We start from the raw sequence: 20,091 nt of genomic DNA, 5'->3' as shown, positions 1-20,091 counted from the left end.
AGGTGTTTGCATGGATAATTTCAGCCTTCATACTCTATCTATAAATACTGTATATTTACATTTTAGTTAAAATTATCCGTAAATACAATTAACCCCAATGCAGAAACCATAAGACAATTATACATGCTTCCATTTGATATTTTGAGTCCATTGTTGTAGTTTATCTCTTGCTTCATGATTGTAAATTGGACAGTTCATTGTATTAAATCTCTGCTTTACAGATACAGATGGCTGTCCAGCACATTGTTGGCTTTCAAAGTCATTCTTTTGAGACATTAGGTTTTCTTCTGACTTTGCTAGCTGCCACCACCACTCCGCTGTTTGTTCTGTCCGAGCACTGGAGTCACCTCCCATGTGGCTGCATCATTAACTGCAAGAGGAGTGCATGCTCAATGTCATCGGAAGATTGCCAAGGTTAGAGACTAGTCCATTTTATTCTAGATAGTTATATGCATAATGAATATATATATTTATTTGTCATATTTATGTGTTCAGGGCAAATGGAGTTCATGATAATGGTAGACTACAAGAAGAGGAGTTAAAATCTTCTCATGGGTAGTAGGCAACAGAAAAAAAAAGTTAGAATCAAAATGTATAAAGCTGTTTTCAATCATAAAGGCAGGACATTAATAGAATCCTGATAAATGGTGCTAAAGTCCTCTATGTCTGCTATTGTAGTTAGTGGGTTTCATCATGCAATACTAAACCCACTAGCTTTAACACCATGACTAATGGTAAAATGATGTCTTCGCATTTAGAGAATATGCCTGTTCATGTTTTGCAGGTTTGTTAAATTATTGTATATTTAAAAGTTTTTCAACAGCTTGAACTTTTTTACGTTTAGGTAGAATGAGGATGAGTATGAATCTCTTTTTTGCTGCTTATGTCCCTCTCAAACAAATTTCCTTTTACTTAATTCCAAGAAGGACAAAGACTCTCCGAGAAAGAAGATATAGGGGTAGAGTGGGGAATGATTTGACAAATCTGTAGTCCAGTTAAAAACCTCTTAAATGATGAAATATACAGTTCAATGGTAGGTCTACATTATCTGTAGGTCAGCACCCACACTGACCTACATTTCCTAAAATCACATTCAGTGATCACATTCAGTGATCACATTCAGTGATCACATCCCCATAGTCATGTATTTTGCTCTATTTTCCACCTCTGGTAAAATGTATGGACAACAGGACAATTGTTTTCCATAGTGCCTGTTTCCACCAAAGTAAGGCTACATTTTGAATGTTTTGGCCTACAGGTTGTCATAAAAAGAACCGATCACTTTGCAAATTGAAGTCAAAGTAACAGATTATCTTGATAGCTCCCAGACTCCCCCCTTCCCCACCAACACACACTAATACTTTCTGCACACTGCACTGCTCTAATTTCTGGCAGAAGACCTGAGTCTACACCCTGTGTAAAATCCATGTTGGTCAGTGCTGAATTTACACAGGGTTGATTACCTTATTACCTCCATTATGTGACGGCCCTGGTAAATGACTCATTGACAGATTCAATTTGAAGTTAATTCAAATGGAGTTTTAATGAATGCAATGGAATGTTGCATAGTAATGCATGCGTTAAAACATGATTTCTTGTGTAAGCAACCCTTTGGGCCATTTAGAAGATGAAAAAACAAGCAACAAATGAGTTTTAGCTTGTGGGCAAGCCAGTGGTACAAGATTACCTTTCGACCTTCCTACAATTAATTCCATGTTACTTTACACAGCCATTCAGATTGCAGGCATGTATTTGACTGTCATGGACAACATAACAAAACAGGCAGTGTAAGGGCAGGGAAATGGCCCTGATACCTATACAGCTCACAAATGATGTTGCCATTTCTTTTACCTACTATAGCCTACATACTAGTATAGTTTTTCAGTATACTATAATAGTAAGTATAGATTAACCATTGCAGCGTGACATTCCATCCTACAAATGGCATATTATTATTTTTTTTAAAGTAGATGCAACTGACATTGTTATTATAACAAGCCAACAAAAACGCTTCTAATTGCGGTATAATTTATGTATTCTTACTTATTTTTCATCATCTTATTTCCCAGTGTTTCCATTAACATTTTGTACTGAATTACCCTGCCGATTATGTGACACTGCTTGCTCCTGCTTATTTCCTGATACTATGTATACAAGAGCACTTTTATATGAACATGATATATAGCATGACTCATAACCATTAGGGAAAGAGTCTCTAATACAGTAATGTCATACTGAAGAGTATTCTTGAGCATGGCTCACAATACCAGACACTTAGAGTTATAACACCAGTGAAAGTGCCCCCCCCCCCAAACAATGCAAAGTATAACAAAGTTAGCAGAACACCCACTGGAGTCATGCACAGTGTAAATGCGTACATGCCATCTAACAAATGACTTGTTTTTTCTCATAGCAAACATTAACAGATATTAACTTGGAACAAGTATGCAGCAGTTAAAGTATGTGTAAAGCAAGACAATGATACTTGCAGAGTCAGTGACACTGAAAGTTTGAATTCAGAGGATCAGCATTACAGCCAGGAAATTAGCATTTTCAAATGGAGCTTAGCAACAGCAGCCCATGTGTTCCTTCCATGATGTTACCTCCTATATAACCAAGAATTCAACTGTGGATGTCACATATTGCAAACTCACATCGGTAAAGCATAGGGGTCTAGTAATAAAAACATTGCTTAGCTTATTTGTCCAGAGAAACTGCGTGTACATTTGTTTTTTGTGTGTTAACCAGCTGTTGAGTGTAATTTCTCTTCTGGTCGAATGTATTTCAATAGATACATTCGTACAGAACAGAGTGAATGGGGAAAATACCCCATTATGGGCACTAGATGGAGCTGAGGATCATAGGAAATAAATATATGTTGTAAGGAGATACAATGTCACAAGAGATTGCTGGAGGAAATGAGCATATAAATGTAATCACTGATACTAATGGGATAGCAATGGCTACATTGATATGCTCTTTCCATACAGCAAATCTATCTGTATTTTTTTTTATTTTTTAGGGCACAAGCATATAAATGTAGCCATTGCTATCCCATTAGTATCAGTGATTACATCTATATGCTCATTCCTATATGCACATTGTATCTCCTTACATGTATTTTTTCCTAGGCAAAGCAGTAGGCAGGTTATTGTACCCACCCACAGAGCAGAGGAGCAGACCTGAGAGAGAACTTTCTCTCTCGACTCTGCTCCTCTACTCAGTTGGCGGAGTTTTAATAGCCGTGTGCAGCATCATGGCAACTCCAATCCAAATAGAGGCAAAGATCGCACCTTAAAGGAGAATTATTGGAAGGGTGAAATACACTCATCCCTATAATTAGAGCCGACGTGGGACAGTTGCAAAGCCTCTATAGATTAAGAACTGAGCAATCCTATACCACTGATCGCTCAGTTCCCAGTCTTCTCCCTGCAGAGAGCTGTGACTGTCAGTTACCACTCCCCTCCGGAGAGGCAGAGCCAGCTGTCAATCAGGTGGCTGTGTGGATGCTGGCAATATTGCACTGTCAGCATATAGCAGGCAATAGCCCACTATATGCTGAGTTTTAGGTCACAGGATGACATAGTCCTCCTGTGACCCTAAAGAGAACTATGGCCAAAAAACTGTAAAGAATAGAAGGGTGTACTTCCGCTTTAAGCAGCCTCAGTTTTAAACACAGTTATTTTACGACTTTAAGTCATTGCTGGGAGGGGAAGCAAAGCTAAAGAGAGAAAGTAAAACTTGAGCTGCATACTTTGAGGATAAATTACTCCATGTATTTGTAGCTACAGTGGTCAGTGAGGGCTTGTTTAAAAATGTATTTAATTGTTAACAAAATATAAATATTTGAATGTCCATAGCCCAACAACACTTCTGCTTCAAGGACCTTTCTAAACATGTAACCTCTGAAAAATTTGTTTCATTTCGGAATTTTATATCTTTTGTTTTTTGGATTCGAAATTTGATTCGGTTCATTATTTGGATTTCGTTTCAAAACAAAGTGACATGACCATGTCTGTAATGTAATCCCCAACAGCCAAAAAAAACAATTTTTTTTCATTCCTATAAAAGGAACATTCGTATTTGTTTGCATTCAGTTTGGTTTGCATTCGGAAATCCGGATTCATCCAAATGTCTGAATGTAACGAAATTTGTACAAATATCCATCTGGAACTAAAAAAAAATTGCATGTCTAGTCCCTTCTGTTAAGTAAGCCTACTACTTTGCCTAGTATGGGCAAAGTAGAAGTTCACTATAAATATGTTTCCTGGCATAAAACAACATTATACTGAAAAAATGATCTAACTTGATTAGGTATATATTAGGACAGAAAGTTTACAGTTCTCAACAAGAAATGACCTCCAAGGATCAGAGCTTGTACTTTAAAAGGTTATTACGTTCAGTTTTGTAAGAAAATATAAATTAACATGCACCCTGGTCATCCTGTAATTATCATGTTACTGGAATAATTACAATGTAGTACACTCTACACTGTAAAGCAATTAATCATGAGATTTATGTACGAACATGGACAACAAGACCTTTGGCTATGAGATTCATTTCAAAAGCTAAGTTCATGGTGAGAATATTGAGTGTATTTTGTCTCCATCTGATGTCACATCATGTCTGAGGCATAAAGCGTAGAGTGTAGTCTTGTTCTACATTACCTCAATTACCTCAGTGGATGAATACATTCTCTAAACCAATCCATTAATCCCTTTCTTTGAAGCATAACAATTTAATTGACATTATCTCACTGGAATATAAACAGATTTACATGGAGGGCATCCCAGTGGACATCATTAACCAAACATGGTCATGACCATATTTACTCGCGGGAATGTAAACAAAGTGGTGGGGATCCTGGATGACATCACTGACCAAACATATTCATAACCACATTCGGTCAGTTACATCCGGGATCCCTGACCCCCTAGTTTACTTTCCAGCGAGCTATCGTTTGCCACAGGAGTAGAGGTGGGACAGCATTGTCATGGCACATGGGTCACCATGTCGAGGGGTCATCTGTCGTTCATCGTGATTGACATGGATCTATGTCACTAAACAATGTTATTGACATTGGATTTACATTGGGGGAGATTTGTTTATTTTTTTAAATGAAATACTTTTTCTATGGTGTGGGTGATTTGCTATTTCCTTTTTTGTGAATGCATTCTGTAGTTATTCATGTGAGGGCGAAGCAGATATCTGGGAGCCCCCCTGGATCTAATGGAGAGCTTCCAGATTTCTATAAGTTCCCCCTCCCCCCGCAGACCCCCACATCTTTTTAGGGGGACAGGATGTCCGAATAAGATTCTTGCTCCTATTAACATGGGGACAAAGTGCCTTGCAAGAGGGAGGGGGAGGCTTCGTCATATGCCCTCATTGCAAGGTACCCTCCAGTTGTTGAAGGCATGAGACCTGGAATGGTTCAGAAGGGCACACTCCCCACCACCCTGTCCTGGCCAGTCACATTGCATGACTGAATAAGGGTCTGGTTTAATTTAGGGGGATCCTTTGCCATTTTTTTTCTCTTAAAGAGCCCATTAACACCTTTTAAAAAAAAAAACAATTGGCATGGCATCCCTCTAAAAAATTATAAAAGACCCTTATCCAGTGATGTTGCCTTGCTGACCAGGAAAGAGGTGGCAGCAAGTGTGCACCCCTCCCCCAAACCATACTAGGCCACATGCTCTCAACATTGGTCAAAATTGGGAAAGTACCTTGCAAGGAAGAGGGAGCAGTGAAGCCTTATTCCAACAACCTGTCACCCAAAAGGGATTACTTTAAAAAAAGGAAATACTAAATAAGAACCACACCCACAGCTTTTATAAAGTCCTGTATTAAGAAAAATAATAAGCAATGTCTTCTGATATAAATCCAATGCCACTCATGTCCTGCGATAAAGATCTCTTTCAGTCTTGATAAGCCACTACTCCCATCACAATAGTCCCCGGTACTGCTAGACTGCAAACTCAGTTGAAGGGACCCCAAGTGATGTCATTGCATAAATATGGTCATGACCATATTTGATCAATTATGTCACCCTGGATCCCAGGCCTTGACCGTGGCCTTCTAAGAAGTACTGCTGGACAACTTCACATGCAGATTTAAAGCACCCCTAAAGCATGTTGTTTAAAAGATCTAAGTTTTTTTTAGTGTTGCTTTTAAAGCTGCAATATAGGACCCACTCCGCACTAAATGGTAATTGTTTCTTTTTATTTTTTCATGCTAGACATCTTCATGTCCACCATGGCAGTTTAACAAATGGTTGCAAATTTGCCTTGACAAAAGCTTGAAAAAATAACGAGACTTGGCTCCCATAGACTTTAATACGGTTGGTGCTATGTTTTGGTTTAGTGTTGACACATATCAATGCACCACCGAGTTGAGTGAAGTGTCATTGTGTGACATTTCAATAAAGTAAAAAAAAAAAAAAAGGACAGGGGCAGTTTTAATATCTTGCTATGGTTTAATTTTAACCACCTTATCTACAGCACACTGACAATGAGATGACTGCAAACCAGTGGTGAAATTACACTTTTCGAGAATACAATTTTCATGAAGTTTAGGTTTCAAGCTCTTTCCTTTCTGAAATTTCCCTCCTCACCTTAGCCTAACGTGTAACTCTACTTAAACTCTAAAGTCCAACTCTAAAAAAAATATTTTTAAAATAGTCCACTAGCAGTTTTAAGAACAGGAGCAGCTGCTCTTGCTGCAATCCTCTCCAGCGCTGCCCTTCATGCAGACTTACTCTGTGATCCAGCTCCGGTCCTTGTCCAGATTAAATAATGCTCAGTGTCATTCAACCTACTTCCTGTGAATGCAGGGTAAATTCAGGGCATCATGGGCCTTCCCCATGAGGTGTGTCACTATGGCACCATGCACTAACATAAAGTGATGCAGAGAATAGCACATTGTTCATGACGGCCCAGTGCCAGAGAAGAGGGGCAAGAGGAAGAGGACCCTGCAGCTCCATGGGACCAGTCAGAACACATATGACAATGGTAAGTATTCAAATAAATTAATTAATGCAGGGGGACCTCCAGGGGGAAGGGAAAGGACTGGGAGGTACTTCCAGCTACTATGTGACATTGCAGTTAATAGATAAAGTTACATGAATTACACTAGTAGAATTCAAACACTATGTCAAGGGTTTTGAAAAAAACCAAACCAAAATGAATGTTTTTTAATATATTGCCCTGTTTTTTTATAAAGCTTTTAGCCTGCTTGTCAGTGACATCCACTAATATTATTCATATTGTAAAAATACATTCTTGGATAATTTTGCTTACTAAGTACTGCTCCTTTAAAAGACATTCTGTCATGTGTCTCCACATTCATAATTAGAACCAATAGAAGGTGGGATCAATTAATTTTATTTGGATTAGATTTAGCATTGTAATAAAACTGTAAACAGGGATGGCTATTGATTAAGACAATATATTCCAAAAATATATATTGAGTCCAATAAAACATGCTTAATCAGGAACTGCAACCAATAATGCCTGCTCTTTCGTGTTGTCCTCACACTTTTTTTAATTAGGGAAAAGAACCAAGAAACAAACTAAAACTACAAGCTTTAGGTCAGTGTGACCACAAAATACTTGTTCAATAAAAAAATCTAAAGGTTTTGAGGGAGTGCTAGGCTGCAGAGTACATAATTTGCTAAATAAAAACTGTATTTAACTGTAAATTGTTTCTCAAATTATCTTCCCTTTGTATAAACATGATTCTGTGCAGAGACGCTTGTAGTTACTAAGAGATTCAGGATGTTGATAATATATTCTGTTAGGGTTGCAACATATAGCACCTAAAATCCTGTGTAGAATCAGTCACTATCAATACGGCCTCCTGCACACTTTACCTGCAATTCTAGCATCTTCATCCCCTCCTTTCTATCATGCCATGTCTGAGAAATACACCATCATACTCTTCTGGACTGCATTAGATGTTGCTAAAGGGCTATGGTACTGGATTGGTCTGCTGAACTATGGACTGTTAAACCACTTATCAGGGTATCATTGAGCAGTTTGGAGAATTAGTAACATTACAATCAGTAAGGAGTTTGTGGTACATGCTGAAAAACTGGCACAGAAGGCATATTGTGTGCCAGTAAATATTATTTTAACACAACAAAACCTTTCTGGATGATGGTTCCTTTTGTGTACTGGTAACACAATTAGTGAAATTATACAGCTCTAAGACAAGGGAAATGAAAAAAACTATTTTATTTACATGTTTTTTAATCTTTTGTTTCCTAGTTAAGAGAAGAGGATTTGATTTCAATTTATCATTTAATAAAAGCTATGGGATTTACAAGATATCCCAGGATAATCATGAGACTGCAGAAAACTCCATATCCTACCATAATTTAATCAACTATGAATGTGACAACACAAATGACGCCTGTTGTGACAGAATCCTCAATTCGGCTGTGCTGGATTTCAGCACTATAGGTATGCAGGACAGCTCCATGCTGAAAAACCCCAGTATGCTTAGAAACCTCAACCCAGAAACGAAACCTGACCAAGGAAAAGACAAGGCCATTGACCGTCTGCTTTCTGAGAAAATTGGTGTCTTCAAAAGAGAGGATATTAGAAATTTTGATAAGGCTGTGTTCTATGAAGGCCAAGATAGGAGGCTATCACATGAAGAAAGCCACAAGCCAGAACTCACAGACTGGGAGTGGTGCAGAAGCAAATCCGAAAGGACACCTCGACAGGTAATACTATTCTAACACTACATAAAGATGATGTATTTACTTGATAATGGTAACCATTCAGTCCAGCAGATTTAAAAATCATTGCTGTTTACACTGGTAAGTAAAAGACAGGTTTGTTGCACGGGTGCCTTTTGAAACTAGGTTGGTGTTTTCAGAGTGGGGCTACACCATCCTTTTGAGTGTCTGTCTCTTGAAACAGTGGACCTATGCTGACAAGCACATGGACAAGTACCAATAAACATAGGTCTTACATTCATTGGCTCTGTTACTGGTCTCTAGGGGGAAAATTAAGCTTTTGTTTTTTTAGTGAGAAAATAAAAATAAAAAAGACAGTCCAGGTTTGACAACCAAAGTCCCTACCTGTTCAGAGATGAGGGAGTGGATTGAAAAACTTCTATTTTGACTGCAGCTCCCCACATACCCCCTTGTACACCTTGAGGTAACACTAGGAGTTCAAATAGTCCTGGTTAAAAACCATTGCCATAGACAGCCCTTTCTGGTATGATATAATATCAGGGGTAGGCAAACTTCGACGCTCTAGCTGTGATGAAATTACAAATCCCTTCATGCATTTGCCTCGAATGTCAGGCCTATCGCTGTCAGAGTCTTGCCATGACTAATGGGACTGGGTTTTTTTATCACAGTTAGAGCGGTGAAGTTTGCATGGCTACACCTGATGTAAAGAAATTAGTTAAAGGAGAACTATGGGGTCAGGGCTTTTCCAGATAGTTCTCCTAAGGGTCACGGGAGAACACAAACTAGCGTTCTCCCTTGACCCAAAGCTCGCGGTATACTGAGACGCCGCAGCCGGGACGGATTGCAACAATACTGTCTGGATCCACCCAGCTGTGGGATTGACAGCTGGCTCTGCCTATCCAGAGGCAGAGCCAGCTGTGCCTGCCCCTCGCCCGTCCGTTTCGCCAGTCAGCGCTGGAGGATCGGACAGGGGGGGGAATCCGTGCAGGGAGGCGTGAGTGACAGTCACGGCTCTCTGCAGGGATAGATCGAGAAGTGAGCGAGCGACGGTATGTGTTCGCTCACTTCCCGATCTACTGAGCCGACCTGTGACAGTTTCATTGTCACAGGTCGGCTCAGATTATGAGGCTGAGGGAAAATCACTCGCCTCATAATTCTCCTTTTAATAAATTCTGTGAACAGTATTCATTGCCTGCTCTTTTTAATTAAACATGTACAGATTTTCGAGGTGATCAGTTAGACTGTGTTCAGCAAAAATGTTAACATATTGCCAGCTGCTGTCTGTAGTTACCTACATTGGTCTACAGTTAAAGTTTATGTAAACCCTAACTGAATGACATTTAGGGGCTCACATTCAGGATGGCCAACTACTGTATGCATAGCAAAATTTTGTATGCCCCCCATAGGAGGAAATTACTCTCCCACTATGGTGCTACACTGTGGCTGCCTGGCAGGAGACAGAGATGGAGGCAGAGGAACAACCCTCTGGTCCGGGTCCCATAGTGGCCGCTTGTGTACATTTATATAGCATAGCAATGTGCTTTACAAAGATGCTCTGCACTCTGCTGGCTTTGAGACTCTTTAATTTTTATTACATACACTTTAAAACAAATCTTAACTCCAAAGTAACATTTTGCACCAATTTATTCTTCATCTTCCACTTTCAAAAAATAGCCAACCTTTTTGTAATTTGTTTTTATTTACCTCTTTTTTTTTTTGCCCTATCCTCATTCTTGCCTAGGTGAGAATGAAGTTTCACTCTATTCCCAATGCCTCCTGGGATACCAAAGTCACATATCCCAAGAAGCATTACTTCCCCCCAATTTTTGAATAGAGAAGTAAACAGAGGTGGCACCTGATCTCATACACACACAGACAGAGATCTAGTGCTGTGTCTATTTATATATTTTTCTATGAATGTTGGGAAGTAATTCCTTCTTTGCTATGCGATCTTGATGTCTGGCAGCATGTTCTATTGGGGCGGGGGGCAGCTTCAAAAGTTAGGCAGATACAGCCGGTTCCCTATGATGTAAAAAGGAAGATGAGAGTGTGTAACAGGACCTGAAGTAGGAGAGCTGTCGAGTGGAGGACGATGCAGGATCCACTGTGTTTGTAAGTATTAAACTAGCATAACAAAGCACGAAAAGTAAATGGGGAAAAAGACTGAACTTTGCATTGGAAGAGTGACGTTCTTCTTTAACTACAGCTGTCTACAGTTTTCAGTGTTATGCTCACAGAGACAATGCCTTCCACATATCTACAGTTCTCCTGTGACAATATATCTAATTTGAACATTTCTAGGGATTACCCAGTTAATCTTTCAAGAGCCTATACAAGCATAAAAGAACAAAATAGGTAATATACAATATTCACAAACTAGATTACAAGGCTACTTTACCATACCATATGGCAGAAGGATTCACTTACAGGTCTTAGATTTTCAAATCGTAGATCTGAAAGTACAAATTTCACCTGGCATTAGTAGAGTATTGTACCGTGTTAGTCATCCATTAGTGCACAAAGTTTGGAGGTTAAGTAATACCCTTTTTTAGCCAACAGAAATTTTGAAAAATGCAAGCTTTCAGGACTCCTTAGATCCCTTCATCAGGCTTTGCACATTTCTGAAAATGGTTCTGAAACTCACATATTTATACACAGATTTGCCGTTGCAACTGGTAAATTGGCTTGAGATTTGAAGCCTGACCTCAAAATATATCTAGGGCTAAAACCTTTTTTTATTAGTGTAGGATTGTAAAGTGATTAACCCCTTGTCAGGCATTTATTGTATTCTGATCCCCTGCTGGGCAAAATTATCCTCTGCCCTGATGTATCTTTTGTCCTGGTCACCACTGTCACTGAAACCACATGTGTTGGAAAATCACATTTTGCGGCTGTCAACATAATGGGAAGTAAAGGAAAAAACAGGTGAATGCTTATTTGGGTGACAACAGTCTTAGAAAGGATTTCCTCTTTGAAGGGAGTTCCCCTCATTTTCTGTTGTGTATCTGGTTGAGGAATTTAGATCCAATCTCCAGAATAGATCTCAACCCCCCAACCTAAGATGAATATAACCCATTTTCTGAAGGACTGTAAATGGTAACTAATTACTATATAAGAAAACTTGGCAAAGATTGTTAAAGCTGATAAATATTAACTACATTGTTTAATGCCCATACACATGAGCCCTAAAACTGGCCATACATTGGTAGACTTTCAAATGAATTTTCATACGAAAACATTTGTCAGAACATTCAATAATGCCATCAGCGACTTTTTAAGCAATGTCATGCACAATTTTGTTTGATTTTAATATTGGATTTGGGAATGGGATTTCCCGAATGAGGACCACATTCACTGTTAGAATTTTGTTCATTCATGAAAATTTTTTAATCCTGCACCCTTACTTTTTTTTTATAAATGAAGAGCCGAACCCCAATTCCCTCTGCCTCACTCCCTTTTCTCTATCTCTATACTTTTTTTTCCTCTGTTTTGTTCCCTCAGTTTTCCTTCTACTCCCCCCACACACCCTTCAATCTCTCTCCTTTGCTTTTCTTGATGTATAAAATAGCATTAAAAAAATCTAATAAACATAGTGATTGGTTTAAAGGGTTAAGGTTTATAAAGACTACATTTATTTTGGTTATGACATGTATATATGTCATATGTAAAAAAAAGAAAATCTAAATTTGGGTTGTATTTAATTTTAGCATTAATGTTTCATGATCGAGCCATCTGGAAACGTATGTATAGTAGTGTTAATTATATTGTTGTGATTTTTGTGATTTTAAACAGTTTGTGGTTTACTATAGTGTATGTGTCTTTAAACATCCTTTGCTGTCAGTAAGGATTTTAATGAGCCGGTGTTTCCTGTCTTCACTTTTTTTGGTCACTATGGTCGAAATCGTTAATCATTTAAACCCACTGAAGAGGGATGGCAGAAATCTAAAAAGTTAACCCTTGCAGTGGGGCTACCGTGCATTGCAAAGGTTAACTGTTCATTTGATCTAGGGGCTCAAGGTAAAAAAAATATACTCACCTGATTTTTAATCCCGCTTGGCTGCTAGACCGGCCTCCTTAGCCTCTTCTCTCCTGGGCTCCGGTGGTCTAAGCCCAGATGACATCATCATGTTTAATGCAGTCCATTCACCTGCATTAGATGTGAGGATGCTGAGGGACATACCACAGCCAGAGGGGGACTAAGGTGAGGGTCAACAACCTCAGGACTGAGTATATCTTCTGTATTCTGGCCCCTAGAGAAAAATTAGCAGCTAACCCTTGCAGTGCGAGGGGTAGCCCCGCTGCAAGGGTTAACTTTTAAATAACTGGAGTTCTTCCTTAGCTATTGGAAAATAGAACAACTGTTCTGAAAATTTATTTTTCCAAACAAAATTATACTGGTTTGTATCCATTTTAGCAGTGCTGTAGTTTTCTTGAACTTCTGACACTTTTGGGAGTATCAGGGGCTCTCTATAGTAAATGGCCTACACTGCTCTCGCCCTTCCGATGGCCCCTGATGTCACTAGGGCATCTGTCTGCTTCCTGTGACTGATATGCCCTGCAGATGTGAAAGCAAACTCTGGTGACGCAGTGGCGGATTGGAAACAATGGCAGGCATTGGGGGACGCAGGCATTTGACACACCCGAAACTTTTAGATGCTTAAGATCCTAGCCACAGTTGTAACTCTTGAAAAAATTGAAGATTTGAACAGAGATGATAATAGTAAGTATAAAACATGTATTTTAAACAGCCACAGTCATTAGGATACATGTCTTCACTGATCTGTGTCTGACCTCTTTGACCCATTGTCCCATGTCAACACCCAGTAATGGTCGTTTCAAAATTCATAGAATCCTTCTGATCAGTTTTGGGGTCAAAAGGGACCTTCACTGCAGACTGATTGAAGTTCTGTTCATTTCTAAATTTCAAATCATTATTCCCAACACACAATACAAATGTCTTTTATGTGTATTTAAGCTTTTGAGAGAACGCTTCCAATATACAAAGTCATTTGTATGTACTGAAGAATCTTGATATTAGTCAGTTAAAATGACATTGTCTCTTATCTGTTGTACACTGAATAGAATTTGGCCTAAAGGCAAAATCTCAACCACATCATGGATGCGTATTAATATTTTATCTCCTCTGGAATGTTATTCTCTACAGAGAAATGGTACTTGGATATTTAAGACTTCAGCGGTGCTTAGAACCATTTTATATGCTGCTCTATTTTTCTTTTTGGGATTAAATCAGATAACTATTTGACAAGGTATAGCTGCCTGAAGGTGGGCTGACAATGAATATCAATATGCATGATACAAAAATGGCAATTGCTGTTAACATTAAACATATCCATTATTATCCATGAATGGAGAATTATGTTTATCATTAAGATGCTGTCATTCTTATGATGGACAAAACCAGCCATCATAGTTTATTAGCTTATAGGATGTAAATGATGACACTTGCCTATCTGTCTGTTATCACCTGTCCACCACACTGTCTTCTCTCATGGTCGTTGCAGTATAGTCATGTACTAGATACATCTGCGGTGATGCAAACAGCCATATTTGGAATAATTGTCAGTGACATTTTGTTTTCTGTAAACACTGTTTGCCTCAAGCAGTGAAATTCAATTTTTAGTCCAATCTAAAACCCCTGTGTTACTACTTACAGCTAGGTACAGAACATCTGGTCTTTAACACGTCATTGGTATAATTGTCCATGTATCTTTCATGTTAATTGACTTTCTTTATGGGAATTCTGAGATGTAAAGACAACTATTCGTTTTGACAGCAGAGGTTGTTTTACAGTTTTTGTTAGTTGCTCTACACAAGCCTGCTACAATTATTCCTCATGTAAGGGGGCCTAACATTTGCCCTATTCGTAGACTTGCACTGATAGGTCAATTTTGCTTGGTGAACATATGGATTAAAGTGTCTGAAAACTAGGGATGCACCGATACTTTTCAAGTACCAGTGCTGATACTTGCCATTTTCATGAGAACTACCAGTGTTGCAGTAGTTGCAGCTGGGACCTGGCTCTGGCTCTCTGCCACTGTCCTGAAATCATTAGTCAATATTGTTTTAGAAAAACTGTCACATGACAATAAACAAAAATGTATCAGTACTCATACTTTTAAGTACTTGGGCAAGTATCAGTACTTGTACTTGCAAAAATTGTATCGGTGCATTCCTTTATTTATAAAAACAAAATCATACATTAAAACATAGATGTGTTCGGAAGTTATTTGACCTCCCAGGAGTGTGTTCCCCCTCTTATGCCCATGATATCAACACTGGCCTTTCCCCAGGGGAGAGAATCCCCAGTGTTCGCTGAATTGGACCCCCAAGGTCGCTGTAAAACGTTTCGAGACCTACAAAATGAATTTCACATCGTTCCTCCCCCCCCACCCCACACACATTAAAGTCCTTAAAAGACCTCCTTCACAAATTGCTGTCCCTTGATCTGCTGGATGCACAGATGAACCAACCCCTCACTGCTGGCTTTTTTGACACCTGGTCCACCTTCTTAGTGACTGAACTCCCTACAAGCCAACTGAAAGAGATTATGACGACGTTCCAACTCACTAAGTGGTATCTCACTTCAAAACTTGATGGGTCGCTTGGTGCATTAGATGTCCTGTAGGCTACTAACACCTGACGCTTCTTGACCTGCTCCTTTATGTCCACCGCTACATAGCAAGGACGACGGCAATGCTCAAATCCATGTTCAGGGTTCTTCGGTACTACAAACTAATATCGATATTTTCCTATATCTGCATTATGTTCCAGTCTAGACCCTATTCCATTTTATATGTACCCCTACCCTCCGAAGGCTATACGGCTTGATTGTGGTTTAACATTAACATTACGAGTGATTGTTTATTCTCATTTATGCTGGTCAACGATCAGTTATGATGCTGTTTCATCTCTTGTTATACGAATTGTATGTATGCAGTAAAACTTTTCAATAAAAATTGACATGCTAAAAAAAAACAAAAAAACATAGATGTACAAATCCCAGGAGCTCCGTGTGCTCCTTACAAATGACAGCTGCCTCCTAACTTTTGAATTTTTCTCTAGTATAGTCTTGGAGCTCAAAAAGTATCTGTACTTGTACTTGTACCGAGTACGGTACTTGGTATCGGTGCATCCCTACTGAAAACCCAATCACTAAAATCTCATATAAGCTTTAACATAATAATGTAATTTCAAAAGTAAATTTGTACATTTGCAGCTGTCATTAACAAATTACCTGGTATGAACACACACACAAACATACAGTACACACAGCAGCTGACTCCTTTTATCCCATTCTTCATCGATATGGTTAGCCACAAAAATAGGCTTAACTGTGTTCTGACTATGACTTTTGATATTTAAAGTAGGGTCGCACAGATACCAAGTACAGTACTCGGTACAAGTACGATTACATGTACCGATACTTTTGAGCTACTAGACTAGAGAAAAATGCAAAAGTTAGGAGGCAGCTGTCATTTGTAAGGAGCACACGGAGCTCCTGGGATTTGTACATCTCTGTTTTAATGTATGATTTTGTTTTTATAAATATAAATAAAAGGATGCACAGATAATAGTTTTGCGAGTACGAGTACTGGTACTTGCCGAGTAGTTACGAGTACTGATACATTTTTGTTTATTGTCATGTGACAGTTTTTCTGAAACAATACAGACTAATGATTTCAGGACAGTGGTGGAGCACCAGAGCCAGGTCCCAGTTGCAACCGCTGCAACCCTGGAAGTTCTCATGAAAATGCCAAGTATCTGCACTGGTACTCGAAAAGTAACTGTGCATCCCTAATTTAAAGTGATTGTACGGTCTGTGTGTTGTTCTCCTTGTGCTCAACTTATATAAAGAATTATAGGAAAATACCTGGTAATCCCATCATGAAGGTCCTTTTTTCAGGCACTTCCTGTTAAAGGGTGACAATAGTCTGTCCCTGTGTTCTAGTTGTAATTCTGCATTGTCACCGGTCACATGGGAGACTATAAGTGGCTGTTTGCACAGTCATAGTACAATGTTGCCACTCTAGCAAAAAACTTTACCTGGGAAATACTAGTGTTGTATGAGATTAGCATCTCTGAGATCTAACATAGTATAAGAAAGGTGAAGACAAGTACTTCATAAAAAAAAATAAAAAAATTGCAATTGTTTATGATACATATCCATCACCCATTTTTCTAATGGAATATTATGTTAAGTGTTAATCTTGCGGGAAAGTTGTATACATTATGGGTGAAAACATTGTTAAATAGACCCTTAAATGTCATCTAGTGAGAGTTTACCTCTACTACCATGTTTCATGTTACACCCATGTTGACGTCGCCACACTTGAAGTCCATGGCCACTTCCTCCCGTCTGTGTTACTGAATGTCTGAACCCTGGTATGGAAAGGAGGAAGACTCTGTACGAGCCAGAGCACTGCACCTGCAATCGACTGGCCGTGGTTGTAATGCTTTACTGGCTCCTATAAAAAAATAATAATAATAAATGCGCGTTTTGATGAAAGAGTGTGCATTTCTTATTTTTGTTCAAAAACTGTAATTTCCCTTTAACTTCCTGCAGAACAAATGGAGTTCAAGTATTATTTGTTTTAGTAAGGGTACTCCCATTACTGTTATATTTGAATCTATTTGTCTTGTAGCCTTTACCAAATGACAGATTGGTAAACTGGCAGCTGCGTAATTCCCCTGGTGAACAAAACCACAGAACATGCTTTTTAAATTAGGAGGAAAAAAAGATGTTCACCAAGAAAGTGGAGTACACCTAGCTGTCCATATATAAATAGACCTTTCTGTGTTTTCCTTGGATTTATTGTCCAACTTTAAAGTGACACTAAACTAGTACTTTAAATAGTAACAAAAATGTAGCTCAGTTGCGCATCATTTAGCTGTAGATCCTCAAATCATCTCTGAATTGGTGCTGACACTGTCCTTCCTTCTGGAGGGTGGCTACTTTTGTTCCCCATGGTTCCTGTTGGAGTACAATCTCTGGTTTAGTTTAATAATTTGTGTTAAGACTTTTTGAGAGAAAAGTTGTATATAGGCTGCTATTGTTGACATTTAATTCTAAAATGCTAGTTTTGGATGACTGACCTGGAACAATTTAGAGAAAGGGAATTATGACTTTTCTACAACTTTCACTTGCTGTTGAAGCCAGGCATGGTCAGGCAATTAGCATTTTCAGTTCATAGTAATTTTGTTTCTCAGCATGTCACACGCTGAATCTATTCTGCACTGTCTTAGCTTACACCTTGCTTTGTAAATTCTACCCTTGCTCTGCCCCATGCCTTTTTTGCTGTAGGGACTTGCCAGTGATATCCTCATGGCAAATGTGTCTCTTTTTGTTGCTTTTATTTAAAAAATAGTTACTGAAATGTATAACACTTCGTAATGCCCTTAAACTTCTTAAAGGAACTGTGCCACCTTGCCTAGTCATGGCAAAGTGACAGGGTGTTAAAGCAAAAACCTGATCCAGTTATATTTCCCTGCCACTTTTTCATCAGTTGCAGCTGCCACAAAATACCACATACCCCTAGGTATGGGGAAGCATGCAATGCCTTCAATGATGAACTTTTCAAATGAAGAAGGGGTGATGTAAATCGCTCCCTGCAAGCTGCATCTCTTTCTGACACCTGGCATTTTGGGGCTGCCTCAAAAGCAAAAGGAGAAGTAAAGGAGGATAGTAAATCCTGTGAGTTTGAGATTTGCAGTCATAAATTTGCCAGGCCAAATTTTTTCCAGTGCACTGCATGGTCTTTAGTAGGCCAAGAGCCAATAAGGGGGCTTTTGAATAAGCCAGCCCCTTCATTAAGAACTGGGGATTTAGAGCAGCCATGGTGTCATTGTATTGGAAGCTGCTGTATAGAGAGGAATGGGGACCCTGGCAAACTGCATGTGAAGTGATTAGGATCAGTTAGCAAACTGTGCTTTAATTCTCTTTGCTAGATTTGTTTGGACAATCGCCCCCTTTGTTGCCTTAATTTTTTGTTATTTATTGAAGGCTATTTTGTTTTTTAATTTAAAGGAGAACTATGGGGTCAATGTTTTTTCCCATAGTTCTCCTTAGGGTAACGGGAGGACACAAACTAGCGTCCTCCCCGTTACCCTGAGCTCAGTATACCGCGAGCTACAGCTCGCGGTATACTGAGACGCCGGAGCGGATCCCGACGTAGATGACGGGATCTGCCCAGCTGCGTGAGTGACAGCTGGCTCTGCCTATCTAGAGGCAGAGCCAGCTGTACCCGCCCCCTCCCCCGTCCGTTCCGCCAGTCAGCGCTGGCAGATCGGAGCGGGGAGAGGGGAATCCAGCCCCTCCCCCTGTCACGGCAGAGAGCCGTGACAGGATCAAGAGGCGAGCGAACCCGGTATGTGTTCGCTCACCTCCTGATCTACTGAGCTGACCTGTGACAGTCTCATTGTCACAAGTCGGCTAGAACTATGAGGTGAGTGAAAAGCACTCACCTCATAGTTCTCCTTTAAATTTTAGTTTGTGGTATAATGTTTTTACCAAACAACGGTGTTTTTTTCTGCTTCCCTTTTTAAAATTCACTTGTTGCTGACCAAAAGAATGGATCACAGTTCTCCACAGTCCAGAAAGGTACACAGAAAAAAAATGTTAATTCCCCAGAAAGCTAAACATAGTAGAGTTCAGCACTCTAGATGCAAAGTGCACATGAGCTTTCCATTGGTCAGCAACAAACAAATGCTGCACCGCAAAATAATTTGAAAAAAAAACAAGTACAAAAACAGTGTACCCCCCCTCCGACTCCTATAGGAAAAATAAAGGTTGGGCATATAGCAGTTATGCCTATTATCTGAGATTACACTGTCCTGCCACTGACCAACTTTATACTGCTTTATCATCTGCTATTTTCTAATTCTTTAGTGAAAATACCTGCCTGTGATCTGTGCCTCCTAGTACATTTCAGCTTAGTCTTGCTCTTTGAATACAACCTACTGCTGGGCAAATTTATACTGCTGTATTATCTGTGGTCTGTTAGTTTTTTTTTATGGGAGTTTGATATTGACCAGGGGCAGGTTAGTTTCACATCAGTGTGAATATGGACAGTCTCAGTAAGGCCTGGTGCACACCTGGGTGTTTTACAGCGCGTAGAGACGTGCAGAAAAACGCCCTAAGCCCAAAGAAGTACAGGAGCTTCTTTGGGACGTATTTTCTGTGCGTATCCATTAGGATACAGCTGGATAGCCCTCGTAAACGCGCATTTGTCGCACGTTTCTTTTACCGCAAATCGCGCTAAAAACGAGCGGCAAACACGCATAGTCCGTACGCCCAGGTGTGAACCCAGCCTAAACAACGAGACAATTTCCATTTGCAGGTCAAAGTGGGCCTCCTGCTGCTTTATGTTAGC

At 39.5% G+C, this 20,091-nt stretch overlaps 1 protein-coding gene across 1 annotated transcript in view; it reads left to right on the top strand.

The window, feature by feature from the left end:
- The window catches only part of GPR149 (G protein-coupled receptor 149), a 59,208-nt gene that overhangs the window by 9,600 nt on the left and 29,517 nt on the right, over positions 1 to 20,091 (top strand). The window contains exons 2-3 of the mRNA XM_018571176.1: positions 222 to 414; positions 8,265 to 8,725. Of these exons, the coding sequence (XP_018426678.1) occupies positions 222 to 414; positions 8,265 to 8,725 (654 nt within the window). The remainder of the gene's footprint in view (positions 1 to 221; positions 415 to 8,264; positions 8,726 to 20,091) is intronic.

The sequence above is a fragment of the Nanorana parkeri genome, unplaced genomic scaffold, assembly GCF_000935625.1.
Source record: "Nanorana parkeri isolate BGI_ZX_2015 unplaced genomic scaffold, ASM93562v1 scaffold1692, whole genome shotgun sequence".
Lineage (NCBI taxonomy): Eukaryota > Metazoa > Chordata > Amphibia > Anura > Dicroglossidae > Nanorana > Nanorana parkeri.
This window is presented reverse-complemented; position numbering and strand designations above follow the sequence as displayed.